Below are 27315 nucleotides of genomic sequence, written 5' to 3' on the forward strand. Positions count from 1 at the left end.
AAAAAATCTAATCAGATATCACGTGCGGTGGCTGGGTGTAAACAGATGCAGTACCTCAACTAATCTGCAACATTTGCAACATTTGCAGCTCACACCAACTGGAGCACTTCGTCGGTGATGGTCTGGCCCACCAATTGTTGCACGAGAACAATGATATTGTCTAGTTCCATGGTGATAGTCGAGGCCACCAAAATGTAAGAATACAAAAGAACATAGTCACTATTCTTGAGTTTGAGCTGCGAATCTGATAACGAATTTATTCGAATTTCGCTGAGTTTGTGAAGCATGCGGTCGTGTGCGTGTTCTGTGGACGCTGGTTTGGACGGTGGTGGAAGCCCGAGCTTGATGGAGCTGGCAAGCATGAAAAAAATCAAGTAGATTCGATGTTGAAGTTCTTGCAATTCTTGCTGGATATAATCCAAAACGTACACTTCATTTTCTGTGGGTTGTGGTTCTGCCATTATCATGATATGGATGTTCTCAAACGCGTTCAAGATTGAAGATGTATGGCGAAGAAGACCCTCGTATGTTTGCTTGGGAAATGTGCCTTTAAGTCTGAATTCGATGGGCGCTTGTTTGAGTAGCGTCTCACATTCTCCAAGCAATTTGGCCATACCCTTTATATCCTTGAGTCCCACTAGTGTCCGCAGACACACCCCATTGGTCACTTCTTCCGTCAATCCTAGCGGACCACAGTCCCACATTATTCCCATTCTGAGCCAAAGTAAGGTGATTGCAGACTTTAATCGAGAACGAGCGCTATTGGGCAAGAAGCAAGAAGCCATTATTAGTGCCCAAAGCACTCCTCCAGATACAGAAATGAATCTGTGGAAGGCTATTTCTCCCACAATGGGATCTTCTCCACCTTCTTGACCGTCTTCGGAATCATGTTGCAACATTCCGTATGAGTACAATGCAGTTAAATTGTACGTTAAGAGAATAAACCGTCCAAACGGATTGTTCTTTTTCCAGAACTGGATGATATAGAAGCTTGGAAGAGAGATCAAAAACCCAATAAATGCTAGCGCATAACCATTGGCTTCGGAAATCATCCACACGAGATACGCAGAACATGCGCCCAAAAATGTTCCAATAAACCTCCATTTAACAGTCATGGTTGTTCCTCCCAAAGACTTGTTCATCATAATGCAATATATCGTCAAAGACCATTCTCCCCGCCAGTTTATGAACTTTTGTTTCGTTGGAGGATAAAATGCTAAAAGCGAGAGAACAAACGCACCAAGTCCTACCCGAATTCCAAACTGAACCTCGACTCGTTTAAACGCTCGAAACCAGCTCCAGAAGTAGTATCCCCATCTACTTTCATTTTCCTCACCAGCAGGAACGCTGTAGTTCAACCGCTGTTCTAGAACATCCATGAACGATACCGTACTATTTCCACCTTTTTCCAAGCTCCACAGCTGTCTAATCCAGCTCCAGCTTCGAGGTCCCGTTCTTGACTCTTCGTAGGTCTGCGTCACCACCAAAAAGTCCTGAAGTTCCCGGGCAAATAATGTCAAAATCGAAGCAAAATTTCCACAGCACGCCGTCACTTCTTCAACGTTGGTCCTGAAAAGATAACTTTGAGACGACTTGAACACATCCTGCGAGTATATACGCTCAAAAGATGCTTGCTGCTTGTCCTCGAACAAGGCAACGGCGCTGCGAAGCGAGTGCTGGTAGTTGACGGTATTGGTGAATCTTGTGTCTGTATCTTCATGAAAATCCTCGAAAGGAACCTCGCTCAAAATGCTTTTGATGGTGAAAAGAAACGACTTTGTAGATGGTGCCAAAGTATGAACAAAAAGCTCAAATAATTGGGTTGAGTCCATCACTTCGTCGGTCGAGGTTCCCCCAGATTTCGATGGCATTTCCGAGATTCTGTAGCTTGTCAAACTTGCGACCGCCAGCGGCTGGTTGGAGTCGTGAAGGAGCTCCCATTGCATTTCGTTGGAGCTTCGCAAAGCCTGCAAATGACGGGCCAAAGCTATGGTTTTGGTGACTAGCTGGTTGAGCACTTTCCATTCTAATTCTCTTCCCAATGCGAAAAGCTCGTACCTGCTTTCTTCTAGTGAGGTGTTGAGCAGGGAAATGTTCTTCTTGAGCAAATCAAACATATCGGAGTCTTTTTTGGTGAATTTTCCACACGACAAAAACCGATTGGTGACTATTGAAAGAAGCGACGACATGATATTGTACGAGTCGTTGAGGTGCGAACGAAGCTCGTCTGTGGCACTCACGGGCCAGATGATATAGCAAACAAGAACTGATATGGCACATCCTACGAGAACGACTCGAAGGGTGGAAGTGAGTCTCTCAATGGGGATATTTGCAGCATTCATACTTCCTTCCTTCACGATACAAGCAACAATTGCAATTGAGGCGAGGGAGCAAGCCGTGTTGAACGTCTGTTTGTTCACCTTTTGTTTCATATAGGCCACTATACCCAAAGATACCGAGCTCACCACCAAGTCAATGGAGTATGAAACTTCATCTTGGCCCGAATTAAAGAAACTATGGGACACCATACGGCATGCAAAGGATACCAGAAAGCTAAATAGCAACGAAACAACCACAAATAAGAGGGTTTGGTGCATCGAACCCTTGGATCTCAGCGGATGGAAGTAGACTGCGACAGTAGCAACGAGATGTTTGGAGTCTGATTTTCCAAGGATCAGATCAAAACGGCCCCAGTACACGGCTAGAGACGCTATGGTATATGCTATTGAGCATTTAAGCACTTTTCGGCACATTTCGTTGTCATAGTATGTCTTTATTTGCTGGGTATACGTGCTCCACGAAGAGTTTTGTTCATTTCCGTCAGCCAAAAACAGCTCTTCACCATTCATATTGAAACTTTGGAAGTTGGAGTTGGTAAACGACATCGACCGCTGGACTCGTTCTCCGGTTTCGGGAAGAATGACCGAATTGTGTCGCTGAAAAGTCCAGTTTCTTTTATTGAGAGGCGTATTTTCGTCACTTGTAGAAACGTCATCGTCCCCTAAAGGTTCATAGAGATTACTCGGGCTGCCAGGAACATCATTGGATGACGAATGAGCCTCGGAAGGCGTTGGCGGCTCGACACTGTGTTCCAGCATATAACCCTTCTGGTTATCACGAAAAGCGATGCAGGAAAGTTCACGGCCTGCAGATAAGAGAGAAGATAAGAGTCGAATTGAAGAAGCAAGAACTAGTTTTATATAAAAATGTATTTTGGAAAATTTGTACCCAGTTGTCAATTCCATTCCTCGAATCATTTTCTTGAAATTAATTTGCAACTTTTACTTCATTCTGCTCATTTTACTCATTCTATTTTGTATTCCATCACTATTCATTGTAGTCGTATTCCATACCTATTATCTATTGTCGTATTCTATTAGTGGTCGTGAACTACCTTATTCGTAGCCAATTATGTCGCGGAACAAGTCCTCGCATGGAACTGTTGCTTGCAAACGAGCACAGAGCAAAAATACTCCACTCAACTTGCGGTGCAATGAGTATGTTTCCTCGGGAGGAGGTGTAAGTCTGTCGCTCAACATCACGCCGATGTTGTCCTTGACTCTGTCGGTGATGGTTTGTTTGCTGAAATCGAATGGTTGGCCCTTGTTGTTAACTGGTGAGAAAGCTTCTCCAAGTACCATAACCGAGTCAATATGAGCATTTGTCATTTGCGGCGATTCGAGTCCTGTCAAGTATCCGAGCTCTTTCGAATAGTGTTGTACAGAATCACGATCCTTGCGTACGGCAGCACGCAAAACCTGGACATAGTCTTCCACGAACTTGGAGCTAAAGTCTCTAGCAGCTCCCAAATCCAAAAGCTCAATCTTGCCAGTCTCATCGTTGTACAAGAAATTGGCCCAGTTGGGGTCGGTTTGCATAAACTTGTACTCCTTGATTTCAAGCAAACACAATCTCATGATGTTCAGGGCGATCCAGTTGCGAGTTTCCTGGTCCCAATTGCCCTTGACAATCTCTGTTCCTGTCATTCTTTCCATGGTCAAAACGTGCTCTCCACAAAGTTCATGGAGCACTTTTGGAACCGCAAACACCTCGTCATCCGAAAGAATATCACGGTACCGGATCAAATTCTGAGCTTCCCGAATATAATCGCATTCCCATTTGAGCTCAGTTCTGGCATTGGCTATGGTCTTGTCCAAGAACAACCCAGCTGGAAGAATGGAGGAGGCCGTCAACAACATGAGCAAGTTATTGAGATCGCTATCAATACTAGTAGCCACACCAGGATACTGTACCTTCACCACCACTGGAGTAAGATCTTTTGTGACTGCTGTGTGCACCTGGCCGATCGAAGCAGCTGCAATGGGAACATCATCAAAAGAAGCAAAAAGACGCAGTCTCCAATTATCACCCAAATCCCGCAGCATTACTCTCTCAAGTTGGCCCGGAGGCATGTAATGAGCCAGGTTTTGCACACGCAAAAGAACCTGTTGGATCTCAGCAGGTAGTATCAGCAGGTCCTGGAACGATAACATTTGACCTACTTTCAACGCAGCACCACGCATTTTGGAGAATTTGGTAGCCATTCGTTCGATATTTTGTGGAGAAAGCAAGAGTGATTTCACACTCAACGACGATTTGTTTCCGGAAGCATAATGTTTGAGACCCTGGGTGGCGGCTCCTAATCCCATTCCTGCCGCTAGCGAGCCGTAATGAAAAATTCTCGCTAATCTGGTGCTGGGTACTTCACTGCTGGAAAGTGGATTTGTGGGTTTTTCCTTGGTTCCAACCACTTTTGATTCTTCTGGTCCTTCAACATACCCCGACGACGAGGTGAAGGATTTGGTTGAGTAGTGGCGCTTTTGAGTTTTCTGGGTTGATTTAGGTTTTTTGGGACGACCAGCAACCGCATTTTGGCGAGCTTGCGCCAGCTTTTCTTGAGCTTCAGACCACATTGAAGCTGACAGGTCACAAAATTGTACAACTTGCGACACGTTTCTCGAAGCTAGCACCCTCGACAAGTCGCGCAGCATGACTTCGGCGGTTTTGCTGGCGACAGTACATGCTGACGATGCAATGACAGCAAGTTGGTACGCAACAGACATACTCAGTTTGAACTATTGTACCTGTACTTTTGAAGAATCTTGTAGTATCCTTGTAGTATCCCTTGTACTGTAACTTTACTATTCCTGTAACTTTTAGCACGATATGTATACCAAACAAGAAAAGCAACTAAACAGCAACAACGTGTAGAAAAAGTAAACTTAATCAGATGCAACGAGCAAGTGGATTTTGCGAAGACCCGAGCGGTTGTATGCAGTACCCAGAAATTCCAGGGTAAAAACTACTGTAGAAATGAATACTTTTGGAGCAGAATTAGATTCCAGCTTGAACTGGGTACCATGTATCTTTTTTTGTTCTAGGGTGTGCACTTTTTCGCTGGTGAGCACTGGCCAGTGCCATTTGTCCGAAGAACCGCCCGTGGCTGCGCACGCGGTGTGTGGGTGTGAAATATGCAACCGCGCTCGAGACTCGAAGCCAGCGTGAGACTCTTCTCCTGCAGGAAGCTTCAGTATTCTCATTCAGCCATCTCATCGCATCACTTATGCATTCTCACAAACGGCAAAAAACCGATAGCGAAGCGGAGAAGGTGGCGGAGGCGGCCGAAGAGAGTCTCAAGCAGCATCCTCACGCGAGCCAAAATACACCCATGAAAGTGCACGATGAAGGTGAGTTTGCTGGTTTAAAGAGACATGGCACCACGGCAGAGCAAGCCCAGAAATTGGAATCTGGTTCCACTAATCCTTTTTCCGGGGCCAAGTTCTCGCAAAAGTACTTTGATATACTTGAGGTGCGCCGGAATCTTCCGGTGCATGCGCAGCGAGACCAATTCCTCGAGATTTTCCATTCCACACAAATCATGGTTTTCGTTGGTGAGACCGGATCTGGTAAAACCACCCAAATACCTCAATTCGTCTTGTACGACGAAATGCCCCATCTTGTGGGGTCCCAGGTGGCGTGTACACAGCCGCGGAGAGTGGCAGCGATGTCGGTTGCAAAGAGAGTTGCCGACGAAATGGATGTAGAATTGGGCCAAGAGGTTGGTTATAGTATTCGTTTTGAGAACAAGACATCTCCCAAGACAATTCTCAAGTATATGACTGATGGTATGTTGCTTCGTGAGGCCATGGAAGACCACGACTTGAGTCGGTACTCGTGTATCATTTTGGATGAGGCCCACGAAAGAACATTGGCTACTGATATTCTCATGGGATTGATCAAACAAGTGAGTGTCCGTCGCCCAGATTTGAAAATTATCATCATGTCGGCCACATTAGACGCCGAAAAGTTCCAAACATACTTCAACGATGCTCCATTGTTGGCTGTACCTGGTCGTACTCATCCCGTCGAAATTTACTATACGCCCGAGTTCCAGCGGGACTACCTCGATGCAGCTATTCGAACGGTTTTGCAGATTCATGCCACGGAAGACGACGGAGACATTCTTCTCTTCCTTACAGGAGAAGAAGAAATCGAAGACGCTTGTCGTAGAATAGCCTTGGAGGGTGATGAACTCGTTCGTGAACAAAACTGTGGCCCTCTCAAAGTATATCCATTGTACGGTTCACTTCCACCACACCAGCAGCAAAAGATCTTTGAGCCAGCACCTGAAAAACTCACCCCCAATGGCCGTGCTGGAAGAAAAGTCATTGTTTCTACCAATATCGCCGAGACTTCGTTGACTATCGACGGTATCGTTTATGTGGTGGATCCAGGATTTTCCAAGCAGAAAGTGTACAATCCTCGTATAAGAGTGGAATCCTTGTTAGTATCTCCAATTTCTAAAGCTTCAGCCCAGCAACGTGCCGGACGTGCTGGACGTACTCGTCCCGGAAAATGTTTCCGTTTATACACCGAAGAAGCGTTTCAAAAAGAGCTTGTTGAGCAGTCATATCCCGAGATTTTGCGCAGTAATTTGGCGTCGACAGTGTTGGAATTGAAAAAATTGGGAATCGACGATTTGGTACATTTTGACTTTATGGATCCTCCGGCGCCGGAAACCATGATGAGAGCATTGGAGGAGTTGAATTACTTGCAGTGTCTTTCTGACGAAGGAGATTTGACGGCATTGGGACGGTTAGCGTCGCAGTTTCCCTTGGACCCCATGCTTGCTGTGATGTTAATTGGATCCCCAGCGTTCAAATGTTCGGAGGAAATACTCACCATCGTTGCGTTATTATCTGTTCCCAATGTATTTGTGCGGCCCGCTTCCGCCAGAAAACGAGCCGATGAGGCCAAAATGGCATTTGCTCATCCTGACGGAGACCATCTTACATTGTTGAATGTTTATGATGGGTTCAATTCTGACGAAGCCCACTCGGTAGGGTTGCATCAATGGTGTCGCGACAACTTTTTGTCGTATCGTTCATTGTCTTCTGGGCAAAATGTCCGGTCCCAATTGCGCCGAATCATGGTTTCTCACGACTTGGAGTTGATTTCTCCTGGAGAGAGCCGCAATTACCACAATTATGTCCGCAAAGCATTGGCGGCTGGATTTTTCATGCAAGCAGCTAAAAAGCGCAGTGGTAGCAAAGGATACATTACTGTCAAAGATAACCAAGATGTGTTGATCCACCCATCCACAGTGTTGGCGGTGGAGCCTGAATGGGTGATATACAACGAATTTGTGCTCACCTCCAAGAATTATATTCGTACAGTGACCACAGTGAATCCCGAATGGCTTGTGGAATTTGCACCCAAGTATTTCGACTTGAAGCACTTTACCAATGGAGACGTCAAGTTGTCACTTGAGCGTGTAGTGGACAAGGTGAAAAGTGACAAGAAGAGAAAAAAGAGGAGTGGATAATGGCTGCAAATTTTATCAGTAGTGAGCAGCATCAGCGTGCGCGCCGCACTGGTGGTTGGCTGGGTCGCGCACGCTCGTACGCGATTCAAATTAGACGGTAAGTGAATCTCAACAAGAATGGGACTTTTGGTGGTAAGTTGACAACATATGTAGCATGGCAATGTATACTAATCCAGTCGAAAATCTTCAAGAACCGCGAAATGCGGATATTGATGTTGGGGCTTGACAATGCTGGTAAAACCACCATTTTGTACAAGTTGAAACTTGGAAAGACATCCAAAACCGTTCCTACGGTTGGATTTAATGTGGAAACCGTCAAGCACAAAAACGTATCGTTTGCGGTGTGGGATTGTGGAGGACAAGAAAGAATTCGCCCATTATGGAGACATTATTTCACAGGGACAAATGCTCTTATTTATGTGGTGGATAGTTCAGATCATGGGCGGTTGGAAGAATCACGAAGTGAACTTATGAGGGTGATTTCCGACAAGGAATTGGCCAATTGTCTTCTCATAGTGTTGGCTAACAAACAGGATATGTCTGGGGCCATCAAGCCCAAGGAACTTATTGAAAAGTTTGAGCTTAATAAACTTTCAGGAAACCACACCTGGTCTGTGATTCCCACGGTCGCAATCGACGGAACTGGGTTGGTGGAGACGTTGAACTGGATATCTAGTCATAGCAAGAAGTAATGTATAATACCGACGACAGAACAGAGAGTAAATGAGAGAACAAAAGAGACTAAGTGATAGAGGAGAAAAGGACTAAATTAGAAGAAAAGAGTGAATTATACGAGTCCGTGACCATTATGTCCGTGACCATTATATTCGTGAAATCACTTACCTCTCCAGATCTAATAATTCACTTCTGCCCCACCTCATCGCCCCCGCATTCGCACTAAATTCATATCTTTAAAGTTCACTATCCATCTTATCTGAATTTCTTCTACTTCTTTTTACCTCAGCTGCTCGCTCACCTCGCCGCTCTCATCCCCAAAGTACGCCGTATGAGCCATATCCACAAATAACCCCGTTTCCACAACCCCCACCAAAAGCTTGATTTGCTGGTGGAGGCTTCCAGGGTCAGAAATCGAGCCAAAATCAGCATCTATAAGAAAATTATTGTTGTCAGTAACCACCGGTCCCGCTTTGGCTCCTCCTCCTTGGCGGAGCACCACGGATTTTGCACCCAATTCCTTGAGTTGTCTGGTCACCACAGCATACGAATTGGGCACCACTTCAATTGGTACCCCCTTACGCCACGCAATCCCCAAATCGCTGGGTGACTTTTTTCTGGTGTCTGCAACCACAATGAATTTGTCAGCCGAACTTGCAACTAACTTTTCTTGAAATAAACAGGCGCCACCTCCCTTAATGAGATTGAGGTTTGTGTCCACTTCGTCGGCGCCATCAAAGGCAATGTCCACCTTGGGAAACTGCTCAATGGCCCCCAAAGTCAACCCATTATCTATAATGAGTTGTTTTGATTGAAATCCAGTGGAAATACATACAAAATCATGCTTATTTTTCAACTGGCCAATTCGCTCAGCAACATAAACCACAGTGGATCCCGAGCCAATTCCTACAACCTTGGCATGGGGAGGAAAGTTGGCGTCCACTGCTTTATACGCAGCCATACGTTTAGCATGCTCAATTCCGGAACTCATGATGCGGGAGAAGCGGACAAATGTGGGGAGCATGAACCGCGATGAGTCCTGCAGGGAGCCACCTCTTCCAGTGTGGTGGTGGGTGTGCTTACTGCATATTGTTTATGGGTATAGGTCTCTCGAAAGCAGTCACGCGCACGTGCACCAACTCTTTTCTCACCGCTGCGAAAAATTTCCATTCATTCGTTCATCACTAACATCATGTCTGCTAGCAACAAGATTCTTTCTGAGAAGCCATCCGAGTTGGAATTGCAGGTGGCCCAGGCCTTCGTTGACCTTGAACAACAGTCCGACCTCAAGGCTGAGTTGAGACCTTTGCAATTCAAGTCCGTCAGAGAAGTCGAAGTTAACGGTGGAAAAAAGGCTTTGGCCATCTTTGTGCCATGCCCATCTTTGATTGCCTACAGAAAGGTGCAAACTAGATTAACCAGAGAGTTGGAGAAGAAGTTCCCCGACCGTCACGTTGTGTTCTTGGCCGAGAGAAGAATCTTGCCAAAGCCTTCCAGAACATCGAGACAATTGCAAAAGAGACCAAGATCCAGAACTTTGACTGCTGTCCACGACAAGCTCTTGGAGGACTTGGTTTTCCCTACTGAGATTGTTGGTAAGAGAGTCAGATACTTGGTTGGTGGTAACAAGATCCACAAGGTGTTGTTGGACTCCAAGGACTCCACTGCCGTCGACTACAAGTTGGACTCCTTTGCACAATTATACACCAAATTGACTGGTAAGCAGGTTGTTTTTGAAATCCCCGGTGAAGTTTACTAAACTCTGTGAATTAGTCCTAATAGCTGAATACATCATACGAATACTGATTTGTACTGGTCTCTATATTTTCTTTACATAGCTCGTTGGAAACATTCCTCGTTCTCCATTGATTTCTCCTTCAGTCCATCCACTTCCGTCTGTATCGTCCTGGATCACTGCGATACGATCTCCAGCTCGAATACTGATTTCATCATCTCCATCAGCTTGGTAGTCGTAAAGAGCTTCGACATATTGAACTCGCTTAGCTCCTCTCTTTGGCGGTACCGATGGACCTTTCTTCTTCCCTCCATCATCCAAAATTTCAAGGTATGAAGTAGGTACTAGACCCTGACCACCGCTCAGCTTAACACTCGTCCATCCTGAACCGTCGTCAAACTCCAATATTTCCATCACTTCTCCACTCACCATACCGGTCTCGTCATCTCCAGCTGCCTCGTATGGATACAACGCTTTAGCCGTAGGTCCTGAAGACGACATTGAAGACTTGGTTTTGTTTCTTCGTAAATTGAGGAACCCTGATTTGTCGTGACTTCCTACCGACTTGACCGTGTGGATCGAGGTGACATCGGAACCTCCATTTCCTTGTTGTTTTCCTCCTTTGAGAAATCCAAACCGAGACTTCTTCTTCTTGGTTTCCTCATAATGAGATAAGTCCTTATCTCCAGCGTAGTTTTGAATCACTTCTATCTCTACTTCACTCTTCACTCGCTGGGTATCGTCCTTCATGAATCGCTGAAGAATGCTCAAACTGGTGGAGAATGAGCCATCAAATTTCAACGTTATACTCTCCTGATCTTTATGGCGCTGGATAGTGGCTTCCTCTAATTTTTGCTTGGTATCCAACGCCAAAGATTCGTACTTGGAAAACTCAGACGAGCTATGATTCAAGATCCTTTTCAACTCCGTCAATTCAGGTTCTTTTGTCACTAGACTCTCGTCGTCGTGCCATATATCACTAGGAATAAAGTAGTTATCCTCGGGTTCTTTCCAGTCAAAACTGTTGTGCTTCACGAACATGGCGGTGTCGAGGGTGGGGTTGTTCTGGTCCACAGTCTTATCTATTAAATGAAGTTTCTCTTTGATTCTATCGTGCGAGTTGCGTTCAACAATCGATGCGTTCTTGATAAGCTTGTTGAGAATGGCCACCCGGGCCTCGTTGACCTCTTGAAAGTAGTCCAAGAGCTCGGGGAGATCCTGGTAATAGTATTTGTCCTTGAGGCGGTTAGCCACATTGATTTTGAGAAGATACTGGTTTTTGGCAATGTTCATATCGACCTCTTTCTCCAGTAATTTACGCTGATACTTGTCACTGGACGATTTTTCTGTTTTCTGTCGTACGTTTTCTGTGCTTTGGCATACAGAGTAGTAATTTTTACGAGCCTTCAGAAGCTCTTCCTCGGTGGATGTCTTTTCGTTGGTCAAGTATTCGTCAATAGATTCAATGTGACGCGAGAGTTTTGCACATTTCCCCTTCAACAGCACCACATTGTCTCCAATCTTGACGTTTAACTCTCGGTGCAAGGTCAATTTCTCGTCGGCAATGGCTTCCGTTTGCGTCAACACATCGGTCCAAAGAACCATCGACGCACTTTCCAATGATCCCGGTGTCACTTTTGGTTCTTTTCCCACAGAAAGTTCGGTGGCTATCTTCGATTTCTTCTCAAAGTGCCGCTTACAAAGATCTTTGAGCTTCGCAGCGTATTCCTTTTCAATGGTGGCTCTTTCCCGGTAGAATTCCTCGACATCCGAAAGCCAATCAATGCCTCCATTGACCCATTTCAACGTTGGTTTGAACGAGTCCTTGAGCTCGTCTCCTATCAGGACAGATGCCATATTGGAGAGATTAGGTGAATTAACTCGGCTAAAGCTTGGAAACTTGGTGGATCAAGTTACTCCTAAAGTGCGACACCTCGAATGTCGCGAATGTGGGGTGTTCCGCTATACAAGCCAAGTCCGAGTGGAACCGAACGAATCCGCGATTGGATGCCGGGAGTCTGTTTTGAGAGACACGTAAAGCATAGTTGGGATGGTATAGGTTGTTATATCAAATTCATAAATTTTGAACAATTTGAAAATTTTGAAATTCAATTGAAATTTCGTTTGAACTTTGCAAAGTAACTTCAAACTTTTATCCTTTATCACACTTTATCACCTATCACCAACTAAAAGTATCCAATCCATTTCACCTTTCACAGAAGCTTACGCCAAACAAATCTCCCTTTCCTTCATTCGTATCCAATTTGCAGCCGTCACGTGACACGACCACTCTCGTTCTCAACTTCTCTTGGTTGCCGTGCCACCAACTTTATTTAAATTGAGTCGAAAACGCTCCAAACTCGTTAATTTTCTCTCTTCCGTGCTCTTCAGGAAACTAATCCCGCGTACAAACCGCCATATCAAGAAACCATCTCGAGTCCGTGCACTAGTCGATTTTTACAAAGAATACGGAGCACTAAAGCGCCGGTATCCCGCCAGGGAAGGTCTCTGGAGACGAAAGTTTATCATGTCAGAAACCCCCGCGAAGCAGGAGACTCCCCAGAGCCGCCGCCTGCGTTTTTTGGGGTTGGCTCGTGCCACAAGAGACACCTATATTCCTCGACTTGCCGAGTCCGTCACCCTGTTGACCGGATTATCCAGAGGACCTAACGATGCATTCGATGATTCCGGGCGCCTAATAGTCCCAAAAGATGCCACGATTACGCTTTTTCCATCATATACTCGAAAGATAGACGATGAGTACTTGGTTGATGTGAGAGGATGGCTCTGGTGTCCCGGACTTATGACCAGAAAAAACCGACTAATACTATCGTTAGCCAAGCAATTGACTCGTTCCAGTAACCCGGCACGCCAGGAGCAGGTGGTGGGTAAACTTGAAGACGAACATCTCTCGCAAGATGTCTACAATCCTGACGATAGCTCAGAGCTGTCAGTTGAATCGGACCTCACCTCGATTTCTACCACTGACACACGCCGAGATACAACTGCGGAACTACAGTCGCTGTCATCGAACTCGTCGTCTGATGGTCTTCTTAAGCAGCGTATGGGTTCATTCATAGCACGGTCTTTGCCCAACATAGAAATTCGCATTATCGTGGGATCTGAGGAGGTTTACCCTACAGACGTACTAAAACAAGCGCTATTGACCACTGACGTCAATGGTCACTTCGAAACCACCATAAGGGTCAAGTATAAGCCATCGGTTGTTCAGGTGCAACCGCTCCAGAATGAAACTATTTTCGCAATGCAAGACGTGATGATTTACTCCAGCAATGGCTTGGCAATTATAAGCGATATAGACGATACCATCAAGCTTACGGGTGTATGCGGCGACAAGAGAGATCTTATGCGAAAATTGCTCCTTAGTGATATCAATAGTTGGAACATCCCCAACATCGTGGCTTGGTATATTGATTTCTACAAGTCCCACAACGTTTCGTTTCATTATGTGTCGAACTCCCCATGGCAGCTCTACTCTGTCATTAACGAGTATTTCAAAACTGTCAAACTTCCATTGGGCTCCATCCACTTAAAGCAGTATTCAGGTAACATCATCACCAACCTTATGGAACCTTCTTCGTCTCGAAAGAAAAAATCTCTCTACAAAATCGTTGAAGATTTCCCAAACAAAAGTTTCATATGCGTTGGAGATTCTGGAGAGCAGGATTTGGAGGCATATGTCGACCTCGCGGTGAAATATCCAAAGAATATCAAAGCTATTTTTATTCGTTATGTCACTGATTCACTATCTGATGTTGACGATATGAAAATAATGAAGCGGTTGATGCGCATTCAAACAATGGCAGAAGCTCGGGTGAAAAAAGCTAATGCCGATTCTGATGTCAACTTGATTGATCTCGCTTCAAATCCTGCTTCGCCAGAAGAACGAAAAGCCAAACTTCCCCCAATGGTTCCTAAAAAACCTTCGAATCTTAAGGGCAAGAACTTGACACGGAAACCTCCTCCCGTGACACCGCCCCAACGTGTACATACAGATTCTGATCTTTCCGATCTCAAGACCCAAGATATTCCGCCTCCCTTACCTTCACGTTCGGCGACAAATGTGGACGTTGGTAGACCATGGAGTCCTCCCCCAAAGCTTCTACTGGATCTTCAAACAATATATCATTTTCATGACTTTGAGGAACTTGAAGACATAGATAGTAAGGGCGCTGCATGGATCAGGAGACTCATCAGCGCAATCTACAGATTGGAAGGTACAGATACCCAGATCAAAATATTTACGGATGAAGACGAAGATTTCTTCAAGACAAGTTTAGAAATAGCTCAAAAACAAGTCCAGCTGTGAATTACTTATACAGGTCAGATGAATTCTGACTTTTGGTCCTATATAGACCGTCTGTGACATTGTTATGCCATGCAAATATCTAGTATCAGCCTAGCTAGTTCCATTAATCGAACTTGCGCCATTGACGCCGTGTCCATCACCATAATCTTTAATGTTCGTTTCATCTTCAGGCAAGTTTTTGCGGAACTCGGACAAATCCCACTCATCTCCATTATCATTGTCCTCCTCATAGTATTTATCAGCAAACTTCTCCAAGATAATCTCTCTTCCAGTCTTGGGGCGCTTACCCAGTTTTTGTTCTTTCAACCTATCGTCCTCACGTTTGGCCTGAATTTTCTTTTTCCATTCTGCAAATGACTCGAGCGTAATCGGCGTAAAGCTGCTCCGATCCAATTTGCCCCTCTCCAATTCTATAAACTCTTCGAGTGTGATCTTTGGAGCGGATTCTGATGCTATTTTTTCAAGACGCTTTTGTTCTTTGGTCTTCAAAACGAATCCTGGTGGTAACGAATGTCTATATTTACATTCATTGCCTCCGTTGGGACACACCCAAAACCATCCATATTTCCCGTTCTCCACTGCATCAATGAAGTATTTACATACAATGTCGGTGGTGGTCTTGGGGTTTCCGTGTTTGGACAAAATCACGCTTCTCAACTTAGCTTCGTCCCAATTGTCCATGGTATCTTGTTCTTTCTCCTCTCTAGCGTCTGTGTACAAATCTTTCTTTGCGTCCTTTCTTCCAATGTTTATGTCGTGTGAGAATTTACATTTGTTTCCCTTATTACAGACACCTTTCTTGAAGAATTCACAGAGAATCGATTTCGGATCCACTCCAAAAGGCACTTTCTGTTGGACAATTCCGAACAACGCGGCTGCCTCCTTCTTAGCTTCTTCAGCTGCCTTTTTCTCCTCGGCTCTTCGCTTGGCTTCGGCCTCCTTCTTACGAGCTAGACCTCCATCGGCACCTGCTTTAACTTGGTCGATTTGTGCCTGAACCTTCTTGGACTTGTTTTTATTCTTGAGCCCAAAGGTCTTGTCTTCTGCTGCCTTGGCCTTGGCCTTGGCTCTATTCTTGTCGGATGGCTGTGGCTGCTTCTTCTTGGGTGGCATATGTTCCTGTACGGGTGCTCAGTGAAAATTCTTATTGCGATCAAAGAACCGTCACGTGAGAACTAAGCGGTCCAGGTGCAGGAACATATAGCGATATAACTCCAGTGACTAGGTACTAGTATTTCTCGCCCAATGACCCTTTGCTTGTAAATCAGGGCTATTATTAGGGCTACCAGGCGACCCTTTTGGTGGTCTCTTGGACCGGATTTTTCCATGAAGAAGTCCTTCGAACTTTTTTTCGTGGCTTGCATTCTCCAGTGCATTAGCCACAGAGAGTGTTGGCGAAGTTGTAGACGGACTAGTTTTTTCTCGAGAGTAAGGCGAGGACCTGTAATTCGCACCAATCTCAAACGTAGTAGGAGCTGGTACGAGGGGAGATGTGAAACCTCCTTCGTTTTTGTTCATACTTGGGGTATTGTGTCGGCTACTTCTGAATGGAATGTACGACCGGCGTGCAACGTTACTTGGAGAAGAAACGTAGTTGGTGTTCCCTATGGAGTCAGCAAGACTTGTTTTGAACGAGGAATTCGATTGGGTTCTTGCTAAGCTTCGGTTGAGAATCACAGATGCCTTATTATCATACACCAATGGCACTGAATCCATAGGAGTGATTGGATCGCTGGAGTTACTATGTCCAGTTTCTTGCGATATGTTTCGATTGTGTCTACCGTTGTCTCTTCTTTTGCTAGCAAATGTCATTGGGTTGGGAATACCGTTGCCATGGCCACCATTTTCTTTGGTGAAGAACGAATCAAAGTCGTCCAAGGCAGCCCACACATTGCTTAAAGTTGCATCATGGTCGTCGACATTCACAGAGATCGTGTCGCCGTAGTCTCCAGTGTAATCTTCGCGATGAAATTGAATATCTTCGTCATCGAGGGCTTCTGGACCTTCATTTTCGTCGCCAACTGGCGCAACAACACAAGTTGAGAACACAGCGTGAACATTATTTCGGGTCCGGCCGGCCGTGACGGCGGGCATTGGTACACCCCATCCATTTTCATCGGGGATGCCGAACAAGGTTGCTGTTTTCTCATACTCTTTCTTCAATGTGGAGTTGCCTAAACTCATTCTTAACATGTCTTTGTCGAGCTGTGATCCAGAAATCACTACTGCCTCGTCAAGAACTTCCAACGCTTGCTCTGCAAAATCAGTAAGCAACAACCGTAACAACGGCGAGATGAGGTCTGCACCTACACCGACAAATTCGTCACGTTGGAGATTTACCGCCGGGAGAATTTGAGATAAGAGCCCCATAGTTTCTTGCTTGATCCATGGTATCTTGTTTGACAAGAAGCTCAATAATGTCACCAAAGTTTGGGCCTCGAAGTCTGGGAAGAAATCGGTCCTAATCGTGGAAACTGTCTGGGTCAAAAAATCCTTTTTGGACCGAAATCGGTTTTTGGACATTGAAACCAAGATTCGAGACAATGATGTAAGACTATTTGCGTCGGCCATTTTACTCAAGGTCATCGCCGAGGTCTCAATGTCGGGAGTGATGTCTTTCAACTCAAGGGCATGAAGATAGCGAGGGAGATTGGCAAGTAATGATAACAACAAGCGTGATTTCCCAGAGCCAAGAATATCGCTATCATTCAACTTGTTGAGCTTTTCCAAAAATTTGATAGATGGTTCCCAAGAAGTAGACGACCTGAGTCCAACCATGACGACCTGATGGAGACCTTCAAATTTCCCTTCCCATTTACGTGGAAATGTCGATATGAGACAAGAGACCGTATCAGGAGCATCAAGATCAATCTTGGAGATGAACTTGGACATCGTAGAAAGTACTTCAATGAACTCTTGTTCGTGTATCGTACTGAGACATGCAACACTAGACCAGAACAACTGCGGGAAGTCGATCAATTTGGCAGAGTCAAGTTCAGCAGTAATAGCATTTAAAGTCATGAGAATTTGCAATGCAAATCCCTGAATATCTGCTGTGTCATCGGAGACTGTATTGGAGAGTCTGTGTAGCATATCGCGCAACATACCCTGATCAAGAAATGAAAACAAGGAACGGAATATCTGAAATGAACGACATGCAATATGGCGAACAGCACATGTAGTTGCCCAATTTAATGAGACCCTACTCCAGTCATATTGAAGTGTCGGTAAAAGAGGAGTAAATAGGTGGAAAACCTTTCTAACAAGCAAATCCATGTTTTTAGGGGTCTGAGCACCTCTTTTGTCGTTACTCAAATCGTCGTAGAACCATAAATTCTTTGAATCTTTGTTTCTCAAGCTTCGAATCAAATCTTGACCCTGTTGAACTTCGGGAACTAGTGCGTGGATAAGGTGGATCAAGATCGTCGTTGCTTGTTCTTGAACGACTGGAAGATAGTGGTCGAACAACGAGAATGTGACATGGAGCAAAAGTGGTAAGTGTTCAACCATCTGATCATGGCGATTGACAAATATGTCCCTAAGGAAGATAAACGACAATTGACCCAAGGAAAAGGCAGTGTCTTTCTCGCTGGAAGGCACAATCTCCCAAAGGTTGGCCTCGTAGGGGAAATGCGTTTCACCTTGGTCGTTTGAAGACTGGCCCTTCATCTGCGTAGGGACCATATTCCGCGCCTGCAAGTTGGATATGAGTTTCACAATCAAGTGGCTTTGATCTGATTGCGAGAATGCCAAATAGTTAATGACTTGAAGGGCGTACTGAACAAATCGGGAGTTTCTTCTCTCTAAACAATTGTTTATCAAGAAATCTACCACCATGTCAAAATGTTCTGGCTTAGCCGCCAACGCTACCCAAAGTGCTTCGACTTCGTTTGGAATCTTTGAACTGAAATTAACCGTAATTTCGAACAAGTTATTGAGAACCATAGTCGACAGCCCATTGAGTTTCCTCGTGCGTGGTTTCTCTGTCTGTGTGGAGATAGCTTTCTCGGATTCGTACTCGAGGCTGATGGTCAGCACCCACGGCAACAAGCAAGAGAGTATATCTCTTCTGGAGCTGCTATCAACAACGTTAAAGTATCTTGTCAAGTAGCTGATCCTGATGAAGGATCCTGTAGGACCCAGAAGTGCGAGACTTGCTGAGATATCGTACAACGCTTTCTTGTACACCACCTTTGATTTACTGTGCACACTTTCAACGAATTTGTCAACTGAGTGGTTCTGGAAATGTTTGGCCTCAAGGTAGTTTAACAATTCCACTGCAACACTCCGAACATTATAGCTTTCATTGCCCACCAAGTATGTCGAGAGGCAAAGCACTTCATACGGCTTTTCCTGGTCTTCAGCTATACTACGTTTCATGTAGTTTTCTGCAAACACAACAAAATAGCATCCAGTAGCTCCAGATCTCTTTTGAGATGTGTAGCATTGGCGAACAACTTCCTGGTATATCTCTTTCACGTGAAAGTTCTGCGCTAAAAGATTGCTTAACGCAGACTTACCAATGTCGTGCAAGTGTACCTGGTCAGAGCTGAATAACGAATGTATCCATGCCATAACTCCAGGAATGTCAAACGACATCACGGCCACCTGGCCAGGCAACTCTATTTCTTGCTTCACTGGACCTGAACAGAGAACTGCCATACAGCTTAAGGAAGCGTGCTGGAATGCCTTCTTTTCAATCTCAATAGTAGCAGCAGTGACTTCCTTTTGGTTGGCTTTGTTCACCATGGTTCTGTATCGATCTTCAGCAATATCCTCAAATTCACCAACTAGACTCCATTCTTTGAGGTAGTTAAAGCAACCTATTCTCGCTTCGAAGGGAAACCATTGGTCAATATTGGTATTCTTTTGTAATCCAATAAAAGTATGTTCCAAGTATATGCAGAAAAAACGACGAAGCTTTTGAAACTCTGCATTAGTTTGAATTGATGGGTCTGAAAGAAATGTTTTGAGATGCTTAATCATGGCCACGAGATTTTTCACAATCCACTCATCTTTGTAGATTGCCTCAGTAGGTCCTAGACGTTTCGTTAGGTTAGACAAAACATGTATGACCTCAATTCTCAATCGATCCTCAGCAGCATCCCTACGTGACGACTGTGTATTCCAGTCATTCAAAGTCTCAGGAATGTTCTCAAGGAACGTTCTGAATGTGTTCACGTTCACACAGCTTAAGCCAGATATCACAGCATCTCGAATGATTGTTCGTTGAGTTTTGAGTAGCGGGAGTACCATTCTAAAGACTGACTTGGCACTGGTTATTTTCTGATGCTGGATAAAGAGTTGCATCGATTTCTTTCTTCCATGCGTTGGTTGAGATGGGAAGGAGATTTTTTGCTCGTTCGTGGAGGTCAAAGAGCAACACGCAAATATCAAATAAAGCCTCCATTGAGAGACCAAAACCTCTGGAGGACAATCAGTGCTCTTTGAAAAAAACGAGTTGGTAAATGAGTTATAACTCTCAGAGAACTCATATACCAACTCATGCATCTGAACAATTCTAATACAGATTATCAGTCTGCACATCGCAACAGGCATGGGACAACGCTCAAAGAAGATTTCCAACATTTTGGGGTATACTCGAAACCACAAAGTGGTGTCAATACCGTGATCAGATTCAGCAAGCTTGATCAATGTGTTGGACTTGTTCTTCCACTTAGCAAGTCGGGAAGTTTCTGCCAGACTCAATTCATTCTTCATTGGTCGAATCAAGCCGAAGAAGTCTATGTTTTCCATTACATCGATAAGACGAGTTCCGATATCTGCAGCAAACTTAGAGGCGCTTCGTGAGTGAGATGGTCTCTTAGTAGTCAGACTCACCTCATTCTCGTCCGTGATTTTATAAATAACCTGGTCAAACAGCTCAACAAGTTTGAGAATGGAGATTCCATAATGCCTGATTTTCGCATCCAGAGAGCAGATAAAATAAAGAGCATTACCCTCAATCTCTTCAATTGCTGTAATGATGTTCTTCCATTCAAAATCGTCATTTGTCCGTTGCGAAGTCTCCGTATTCAAGGGAATATCGTCTGTTTTATAGTTGATTTGGTATAGGTCATTGAGTACATCACGATTCATCATTTCGTCATCTTGTGCCAAAGGATTCTTTTTCTCCTTGGTTTCGGATAAGGTTTCTTTGAATTGTACTAGCCAGCAGTTTAAGAGCCCCACGTACACCTTGCAAAGTTTGAGGTACTCGTTCGAGTTGAAGTAGTTTGAGCTGTAAGATGGACCAGGTTTTTCGCTGAATTGAAACGCAATTTTAGCGAAGATCGAGAGAAGTATGTTGGCGTTCTTTTTCGATGCAAGATTATGGAGCGCCTGGACTGACGCCTTGCTAACACGAGGGTTTGAGTGTACTGCATTTCTTGTTAGCAAGTCAACTATTGCCTTGAATGAAAGGCCCGATGCAGATGGCTTTTCCGACTGCGAGATCATGGTCCACGGAATGGCATCAATGAGAGTTGCAAAAAGTTCAATATCAACGTCTTGGACTTGTTGGAATGCATTCTCGATCCCGAAATTAAAGGCAGAGAATGGAGACAATGACTTCGACATGTTTCCGGATTGCTCTGGTGGTACTATTACACAACCCAACTTTTCGTCTAATGTCTTTAAGAATATACCAAGGGTACGACAAATTTCGTCGTGAGAAGCAGCATTGTTTGAGTTTCGTGCTTTGAACAAGAAATCGTTAATAGTAACATTTTTCTTGCGAGATTGTTCTTCCTTTCCCTTCGGAGCATTTTGCTTTGTATTAACACTGAAATCCTCAACCAATATTCTGGAGCTGAACACCTTATCAGTAGGAAATACGGGCTTGTTCCCCATTTCATGGTCTTCGACTATCAATAGGTAACTTTTGAGGACAAAAAGCAGTCTTTCCGATCCCAACGAGGGTGATTTCAATAATTTCAAGAGAACATTATCAAGCACAAAGTTCAAATGCTGATAACCAACAATTCTGATCAACTGTACAAGGGCATTGATCAAGTAGTAGTCCGATGTGAGCCAATGCTGCTTCTTGTTATAGTTCGAGGAATTAAAGAAAAGTATATCGAATAAGCTCTCCAATCGCTTGACTGTATTGTTCAACGATTCTGGCAATCTATAGAGATATACCCATATCAAGCGAGCAATGCAAATGATAAAGGTTGCTTTTTCTTCGGGGTCAACTTTCGCTTTTAGCTTGTATGTGTTGCCTTCGATGATTTGAAACCAAACTTTGGAGAAATGTTCGTTGCGTGATACTGATAATGCCGATGTCATCAAATACATGGAAAGTGCCCAGCTATTATTAGCGTACATCGAAGGATGCATGGACAAGCCATTGCTTGGATTGACAAGTGAAACGTTTTGGGAAGACAGGGTCGACTTTGCTATGTTATACCATAGTCTGTACCCAGTATCAAATATGCGTTCTACGGCCTCCAGCCATGTTGGATGGTTAACTTCTGCAGTCAAAGTATTGGCCAAGGGTATCATGAGGCAACTCAAAACTTCACAATAGGCAAATATAAGACATTCATTTCGGGTTTTTGCGAAAAACTTTGAAAGTGAATGCAAAAAGTCTGCACTTTCTTCAAAATTTTCCAATGGGTAATTGGTCAATTTGAGGTAACGCATGCCATGGATCAAAAGATGGAGCCTTGGTTCGTCTTCTTGATTGACCACCAGGGGAATAGTCTCCAAGTCAGCAATAAACCTGTCACTAACGCTCATAAAACGTTTTTCAGACATTATTCCCAATAGCTCTGAGAAAAGGTTCCAATTTGCCGACCTGACGAGAGACTGACTCGTTGCAACTGGATCAGTCGACTTCAACTGTGTGTACACAATCTCTTCCAATTTGTCACCCAAATCATCGTTATCGAAAGACGTTTGCTTCACCACTTCTATGAGTACTCTGCAAAGAATAAATATCAGCGCAAGCGATTTACGGCTGGCCTGAATGGCAGTTTCTCGAGTCAGAGAAATACTCTCTTCCAAGCTATCTCGTTTTTTATCGAGCAGAACTCTAGTCAATTCTTCGGAGGTCTTCAGTGGAGCAGGAGGCATCGACGAAGATGACTGGTTGCGGCGGTGTGCACCAGTCATTCTGTAGATGCTCTTGGATTTCATCAAACTCAAGCTTCTTTTAGCCCTTGGTTTCGGTTGTTCGGTACTGTTTTGAGCCATTTGTTGCGGATCCTTGGTGGATTGCTCATTTACAAGACGTCCTACTTCATTAGCTGCCAAGGCTGCCACTTCGTTCTTTGATTTTCCGCCAGAACATTACACTATCAATGACTGGCCTTGGGTTTCCTTCTGGCAATGTAGCCCAAGTTGGCGATAATCTTATCGAACTGCGGATCGGCCCCTTCACCGAGTATATCTATGATGGGATGCTCGGCATTTTCAGGGAACTCGAGACACATGTTGAGTTTTCGCTCGGCATGGCGAACAAACTGGGTGAATATGATATGCAAAGTGTACTCAGCCGGAGTCTTGGTTTCAGTCACCAAATTCTTGCGTAACGTGGCAACTTCATCATTTGCAATGTGTTTCAAGCTGTTGGACGATGCTGGAGGTGGAAGCTGTGGTGAAGGTTCATGATTTCCCATCACACTATGAGGTGATTGTAAAGGAAGACTATTTTTGGTAATTGAAAATGGTGAGGTTACATGCATATCGAAGCCGTCGTTTTCTTCTTCGCCGTAGTCGATCGACTGGATTCCCAAACCCCTATCTATAACTGGGGCCTCTTGAAGAGAAAACTGGCGTGCAGGCGATGGAATTTGAATCTTACGGGGACTTTCATCGTTGGATATCTCCACAGTTCCGGCCTGTATTGGATTTTCCACATAAGAGGACCTATCAGAGTACAAATTCGAGCCCAAGTCCACGACTTGGTGTCTTTGCAAAGTGGGATAGTCTCCAGGTTGGCCGTCTAGATCAAATTGGGATGGAAGAAGCTGGCCTTCTTGACCTGATTTGGTATGAAGAATATCGTCTCTGTCAGTTTCGGCCATCTTTAGCATGTAAATAGCAAAATCTGTCCTTTTTCTCGGTTTAGTATCGTCAATCAAGAGTGGGATGACTTTCTTGGCTTTTGTTTGAGATTCTATTGTTTGTTTATAAGCGCTTTGCGCCACTATCGAAGGTTTCAAACTTAAATTAGGAGACTTTAACGGTTACTTTTTGAGAAAATTACCCGATTTGACGTCAATCCAAGATTCACACTCTAGATCTCCTTCGTGTATAATTCCGTTACTAAACAAGTTCGGTCTCTCGATCTATTGTTGGTCCTGCACCGTGCGCGCACGTCGGAGACGCTGAGAAACCAAGTGGTTAACCAATTTAGTCTGTACAAAATCGCACTCAAAGAGGCTAAAATGAGTCAAAGTACTCAGCTTTCGACGACGATATCCCAGTATATTGCATCAACAGATGAGGAAGACGGGAGACCTTTTAGTCGTTCTTTGGCATCGATATTGTCGCTGAGATCATCGACTTTGCTTCAATTTATTCAAGGTTTGGGGCCCATATTGACGTCTGAGTCGGAGCTTGCTCGTTCTAAAGCACTAGAGTGCCTTGCCACCACGTTGGAGGAAGTGGATCCGGCGGTGATCTCGAAACAGGATGTTTCGGTGCTCATTGATTTCCTCATCGCCAAACTCGATGACACTACTTGTGTGTTATATGTCTTGAGAGCACTAATTACCATTATCAAGTTGAGCTCGTTCAAGCCCAGCGTAAACGGAAACCTAGAAAAGGTAATAGCTGCTTTGTCTACAAAGTACGATCCAAGAAAGCACCTTGCCAAAGTCAGGTACCACTCGTTCAATCTCATTCAAACTGCACTCGAGACACATTACCCTTATATTCACACCCACCAGACGGAAATTGCCCAAAAGATTGTCGAAGCGTTCATTCACATTGCCAGTGGTGAGAAGGATCCCCGGAATCTTCTCATCTCGTTTGCTATCAATACAAAGTTGAACACCATGTTTGACTTTGATCCAACCACTCACAAACAGCTCATAAACGATCTCTTTGACGTCTGCTTCTGCTACTTCCCCATAACATTCACCCCGCCACCTAATGATCCGTACAAAATCAAAGCCGAGGATTTGAAGGGCTCTTTGGAATCCACAATTGCATCTCAGTCTCTTTTCGCAAGTGACGCTTTCAGTGGCTTGCTCGAAAAGTTGACGTCGACAAACCCAGTAGTGCGCAATGATGTGCTAAGAACCCTTTACTTGTGCGTTGCCAACTACCAGTCTGATGTCGTTTTGGCTCACTGGTTGAGTATCTGGAGCGCATTAAAGTTTGAAATTCTACATAATGACGTTTCAATCTTCCAATCCACTGCTACCGAAATTATACCTGAAGGATACGAGCTTATCGACGACACGGACGATAGCAAAGTCCTCATCCAGACATTGGCGGTTATCAGAGAACTCCAGAGACAAATCATCAAACAAGATGTATCCCAGCATAAGCACGTTGAAAATGGCGAGCATGATTTCAATTATACCAACAAGTTCTTAAAGTCTGTTACTGCTGACTTGAAGGAGTCTGTGGCTACTGTAAGCAAGTCATTCAAGCAAGCTGTCATCATTTTAGCACTTCTTGGTGCTGAGTCGCCTGAACTGTTTTCTGTCATAGTTGGCTTCCAATTCTCTCCAGAAATATGGGGCAAGTACATTGGAGGTGACGAGCGCCAACCGGATGTAGAAATGGATATCAACGAACTGGCAATCTTGAATGTTTCCAAGCAACGTGAATTGATAGACTGCCTTGGATTTGTCTTGATCTCATTTAGACTCTTGACTTCAGCCGGTGTATCAGAAGAGTTCATGGAGAACAACAAGCTTTTAGCTTACAAAGACCATTTGCTCTTATTCCTCGGTCAATTACTACAGACAACCTCCAATATCGAAAAGACTTTAAAGTGCAAAATTGTTCAACAATTGATAGCATTAATACAATTACCTGGCTTATTGACGGTTCAAGAGGTAACGTTAATATTTGGTTACTTCAAAGATATATTGTCTCAGTTAGAAAGAGAAAACCATGATTCTTGGGATGAAGATATTGTGGTGAAGGAGATTATTAAAGGATCCGTAAGCGTTGTGGAGGATACTACCCCAGCAAACGCACCAAAGAAAACTGTGGTTACGGAAACCTTGCTACCATTTTTGATGGACCTAATTGTTCCCGAGGCTAGTTCCAATGCTATTGGCAAAGCACTTGGGGTCATCAAGAGCTTGTCAATACACCACCAATTCTTGGAGGTGGTTTCAATCCGCCTTTTAAATAAGATCACACATTTCTTACAACTGAGCATCTCAATTGAAACAAAGGCCGATGCTTTCAAGGAAATCTGCCAGACATTGCTGGAATCGATAATGAATACGCAAGCGATTTTCCAGTTTCTGACAAATTCGTGGTATAAAAATTTTGTTCCACGCTTCCTCAGAAGTTTCTTCGACTTATGGTCACAGAATCAGCAACCCGATGTCGCTGCTGTGGAGGCAGCTGGCAATTTGGTGGGAGTAATTGTCAGATTTCTCGATAAAAGCAAGCACCAAACTTCATTGAATGAATTAACTACATTATTCTTACTTCCGCAAAACAGCTTCCAACTTCCAGCTGCTCAGATTTCAGTCTCTAGTTCTCCGTTGGTTGGTCTTTTCAACCAGATTATAGCAAATGTCGATAAATCTGTATCGTTCGAAGAAGCTGCTTCACCAATAGTGGTATCTGAGTTGATCAACGACATCACTTGTCGATGCCAAGATTCCGAAATAGACAATGGGTATACTCGTTTATGTTACTTGCAAATGTTGGCAATTTTGTCCAACAAGTTGGTAAAGGATGCTACCTTGTTTGACCCCTACCTTCAACCAACATACGACGATATTTCCACTGAGACTGGAAAGTTACCTTTGAACAAGGTTCAAAAATTCGAAGTCCTCGTTTGGATTACAAAAGGGCTTGTGATGAAGTTAGACCAGAAGGGTATGGAACTCACACAAAAACTTGTGAGTCTTTTGTCAAATGCCAATAATGAGGTTCAACAATTGACATCGAGATGCTTGGGAATTCTTGTGTGTGATCTTCCCATCTTCACGATATCGAGTACATCAAAGAAGCAAGTGAAGCTTGGCTCTGGGGTGACTCCTACAAACGTCCGTTTGTTGTACAAACAAAGATTATTCGACACATTGCTTCCATTGCTAATGGAAGGTTACCAGAACACCAAAGATGAAGTCTACCTCGTTTCATTGTCAATCTTGGTTGAAAATGTTCTGTCTTCTTTGTTGAAGGGCCACTTGGATGAACTTTCTTCGATGGTGACAAACAGTTTACCCATTAATAATCCTGTGATTGTCGGTTCCGCTCTCAAAACTTTGAAGATTCTTATAGACGAAGCACCCGAATTGGTGAAACCTCATCTCAACACCATTATCGAGAGATTAATAGCTCTTGTCGTTCAGAAGATTGTTGCTGGAAAGAGATTAGTAAATGCTGAAAACGTTCGATGTGAAGCATTGGTATGTTTGTTAAAAATTTTCCAAAACCTTGAGTTGGAATACACCGTTCCATATCAAAAGGGAACGATCAAAAAGCTCGAGCCAGCCTTGGACGATAAAAAGCGGCTGGTGCGTAAATACTGTTGCGACTTAAGGCAAGTTCTTTACGAGCTAGGCAGATAAAGGTTAATAGATATAGATATTGCAA

At 44.2% G+C, this 27315-nt stretch overlaps 12 protein-coding genes across 12 annotated transcripts; 5 read left to right on the plus strand and 7 right to left on the minus strand. All coding sequences in view use genetic code 12, as the record gives it.

Annotated features, from left to right (window-relative positions):
• Positions 1-89: 89 nt before the first annotated feature.
• Positions 90-3257, minus strand: PGUG_02023 (uncharacterized protein; the record flags this gene model as incomplete). Its single annotated transcript, XM_001486302.1, has 1 exon — positions 90-3257. One exon carries the CDS (start codon positions 3255-3257, stop codon positions 90-92), a length of 3168 nt encoding a protein of 1055 aa, XP_001486352.2.
• Positions 3258-3395: 138 nt separating this feature from the next.
• On the minus strand, positions 3396-5063 carry ABC1 (protein kinase; the record flags this gene model as incomplete). Its single annotated transcript, XM_001486303.1, has 1 exon — positions 3396-5063. The coding sequence occupies one exon, from the start codon at positions 5061-5063 to the stop codon at positions 3396-3398; it is 1668 nt and encodes a 555-aa protein (XP_001486353.2).
• A 500-nt stretch (positions 5064-5563) lies between these two features.
• PGUG_02025 (DEAH-box ATP-dependent RNA helicase) lies at positions 5564-7825 on the plus strand (the record flags this gene model as incomplete). The annotated part of the gene is made up of 1 exon (XM_001486304.1): positions 5564-7825. The coding sequence occupies one exon, from the start codon at positions 5564-5566 to the stop codon at positions 7823-7825; it is 2262 nt and encodes a 753-aa protein (XP_001486354.1).
• Positions 7826-8025: 200 nt separating this feature from the next.
• ARF3 (Arf3p) lies at positions 8026-8517 on the plus strand (the record flags this gene model as incomplete). The annotated part of the gene is made up of 1 exon (XM_001486305.1): positions 8026-8517. The coding sequence occupies one exon, from the start codon at positions 8026-8028 to the stop codon at positions 8515-8517; it is 492 nt and encodes a 163-aa protein (XP_001486355.1).
• Positions 8518-8780: 263 nt separating this feature from the next.
• Positions 8781-9524, minus strand: RKI1 (ribose-5-phosphate isomerase; the record flags this gene model as incomplete). The annotated part of the gene is made up of 1 exon (XM_001486306.1): positions 8781-9524. One exon carries the CDS (start codon positions 9522-9524, stop codon positions 8781-8783), a length of 744 nt encoding a protein of 247 aa, XP_001486356.2.
• Positions 9525-9692: 168 nt separating this feature from the next.
• Positions 9693-10259, plus strand: RPS7A (40S ribosomal protein eS7; the record flags this gene model as incomplete). The annotated part of the gene is made up of 1 exon (XM_001486307.1): positions 9693-10259. One exon carries the CDS (start codon positions 9693-9695, stop codon positions 10257-10259), a length of 567 nt encoding a protein of 188 aa, XP_001486357.1.
• A 60-nt stretch (positions 10260-10319) lies between these two features.
• On the minus strand, positions 10320-12092 carry BZZ1 (Bzz1p; the record flags this gene model as incomplete). Its single annotated transcript, XM_001486308.1, has 1 exon — positions 10320-12092. The coding sequence occupies one exon, from the start codon at positions 12090-12092 to the stop codon at positions 10320-10322; it is 1773 nt and encodes a 590-aa protein (XP_001486358.2).
• Positions 12093-12762: 670 nt separating this feature from the next.
• PGUG_02030 (phosphatidate phosphatase) lies at positions 12763-14565 on the plus strand (the record flags this gene model as incomplete). Its single annotated transcript, XM_001486309.1, has 1 exon — positions 12763-14565. The coding sequence occupies one exon, from the start codon at positions 12763-12765 to the stop codon at positions 14563-14565; it is 1803 nt and encodes a 600-aa protein (XP_001486359.2).
• Positions 14566-14655: 90 nt separating this feature from the next.
• Positions 14656-15678, minus strand: PGUG_02031 (uncharacterized protein; the record flags this gene model as incomplete). Its single annotated transcript, XM_001486310.1, has 1 exon — positions 14656-15678. The coding sequence occupies one exon, from the start codon at positions 15676-15678 to the stop codon at positions 14656-14658; it is 1023 nt and encodes a 340-aa protein (XP_001486360.2).
• Positions 15679-15786: 108 nt separating this feature from the next.
• Positions 15787-22764, minus strand: CAS4 (Cas4p; the record flags this gene model as incomplete). Its single annotated transcript, XM_001486311.1, has 1 exon — positions 15787-22764. The coding sequence occupies one exon, from the start codon at positions 22762-22764 to the stop codon at positions 15787-15789; it is 6978 nt and encodes a 2325-aa protein (XP_001486361.2).
• A 104-nt stretch (positions 22765-22868) lies between these two features.
• Positions 22869-23606, minus strand: PGUG_02033 (uncharacterized protein; the record flags this gene model as incomplete). Its single annotated transcript, XM_001486312.1, has 1 exon — positions 22869-23606. The coding sequence occupies one exon, from the start codon at positions 23604-23606 to the stop codon at positions 22869-22871; it is 738 nt and encodes a 245-aa protein (XP_001486362.1).
• Positions 23607-23960: 354 nt separating this feature from the next.
• On the plus strand, positions 23961-27290 carry PGUG_02034 (MET18/MMS19 family protein; the record flags this gene model as incomplete). Its single annotated transcript, XM_001486313.1, has 1 exon — positions 23961-27290. The coding sequence occupies one exon, from the start codon at positions 23961-23963 to the stop codon at positions 27288-27290; it is 3330 nt and encodes a 1109-aa protein (XP_001486363.2).
• Between the last annotated feature and the right edge of the window lie 25 nt (positions 27291-27315).

Source organism: Meyerozyma guilliermondii, genomic scaffold (genome assembly GCF_000149425.1).
Source record: "Meyerozyma guilliermondii ATCC 6260 scaffold_2 genomic scaffold, whole genome shotgun sequence".
Lineage (NCBI taxonomy): Eukaryota > Fungi > Ascomycota > Pichiomycetes > Serinales > Debaryomycetaceae > Meyerozyma > Meyerozyma guilliermondii.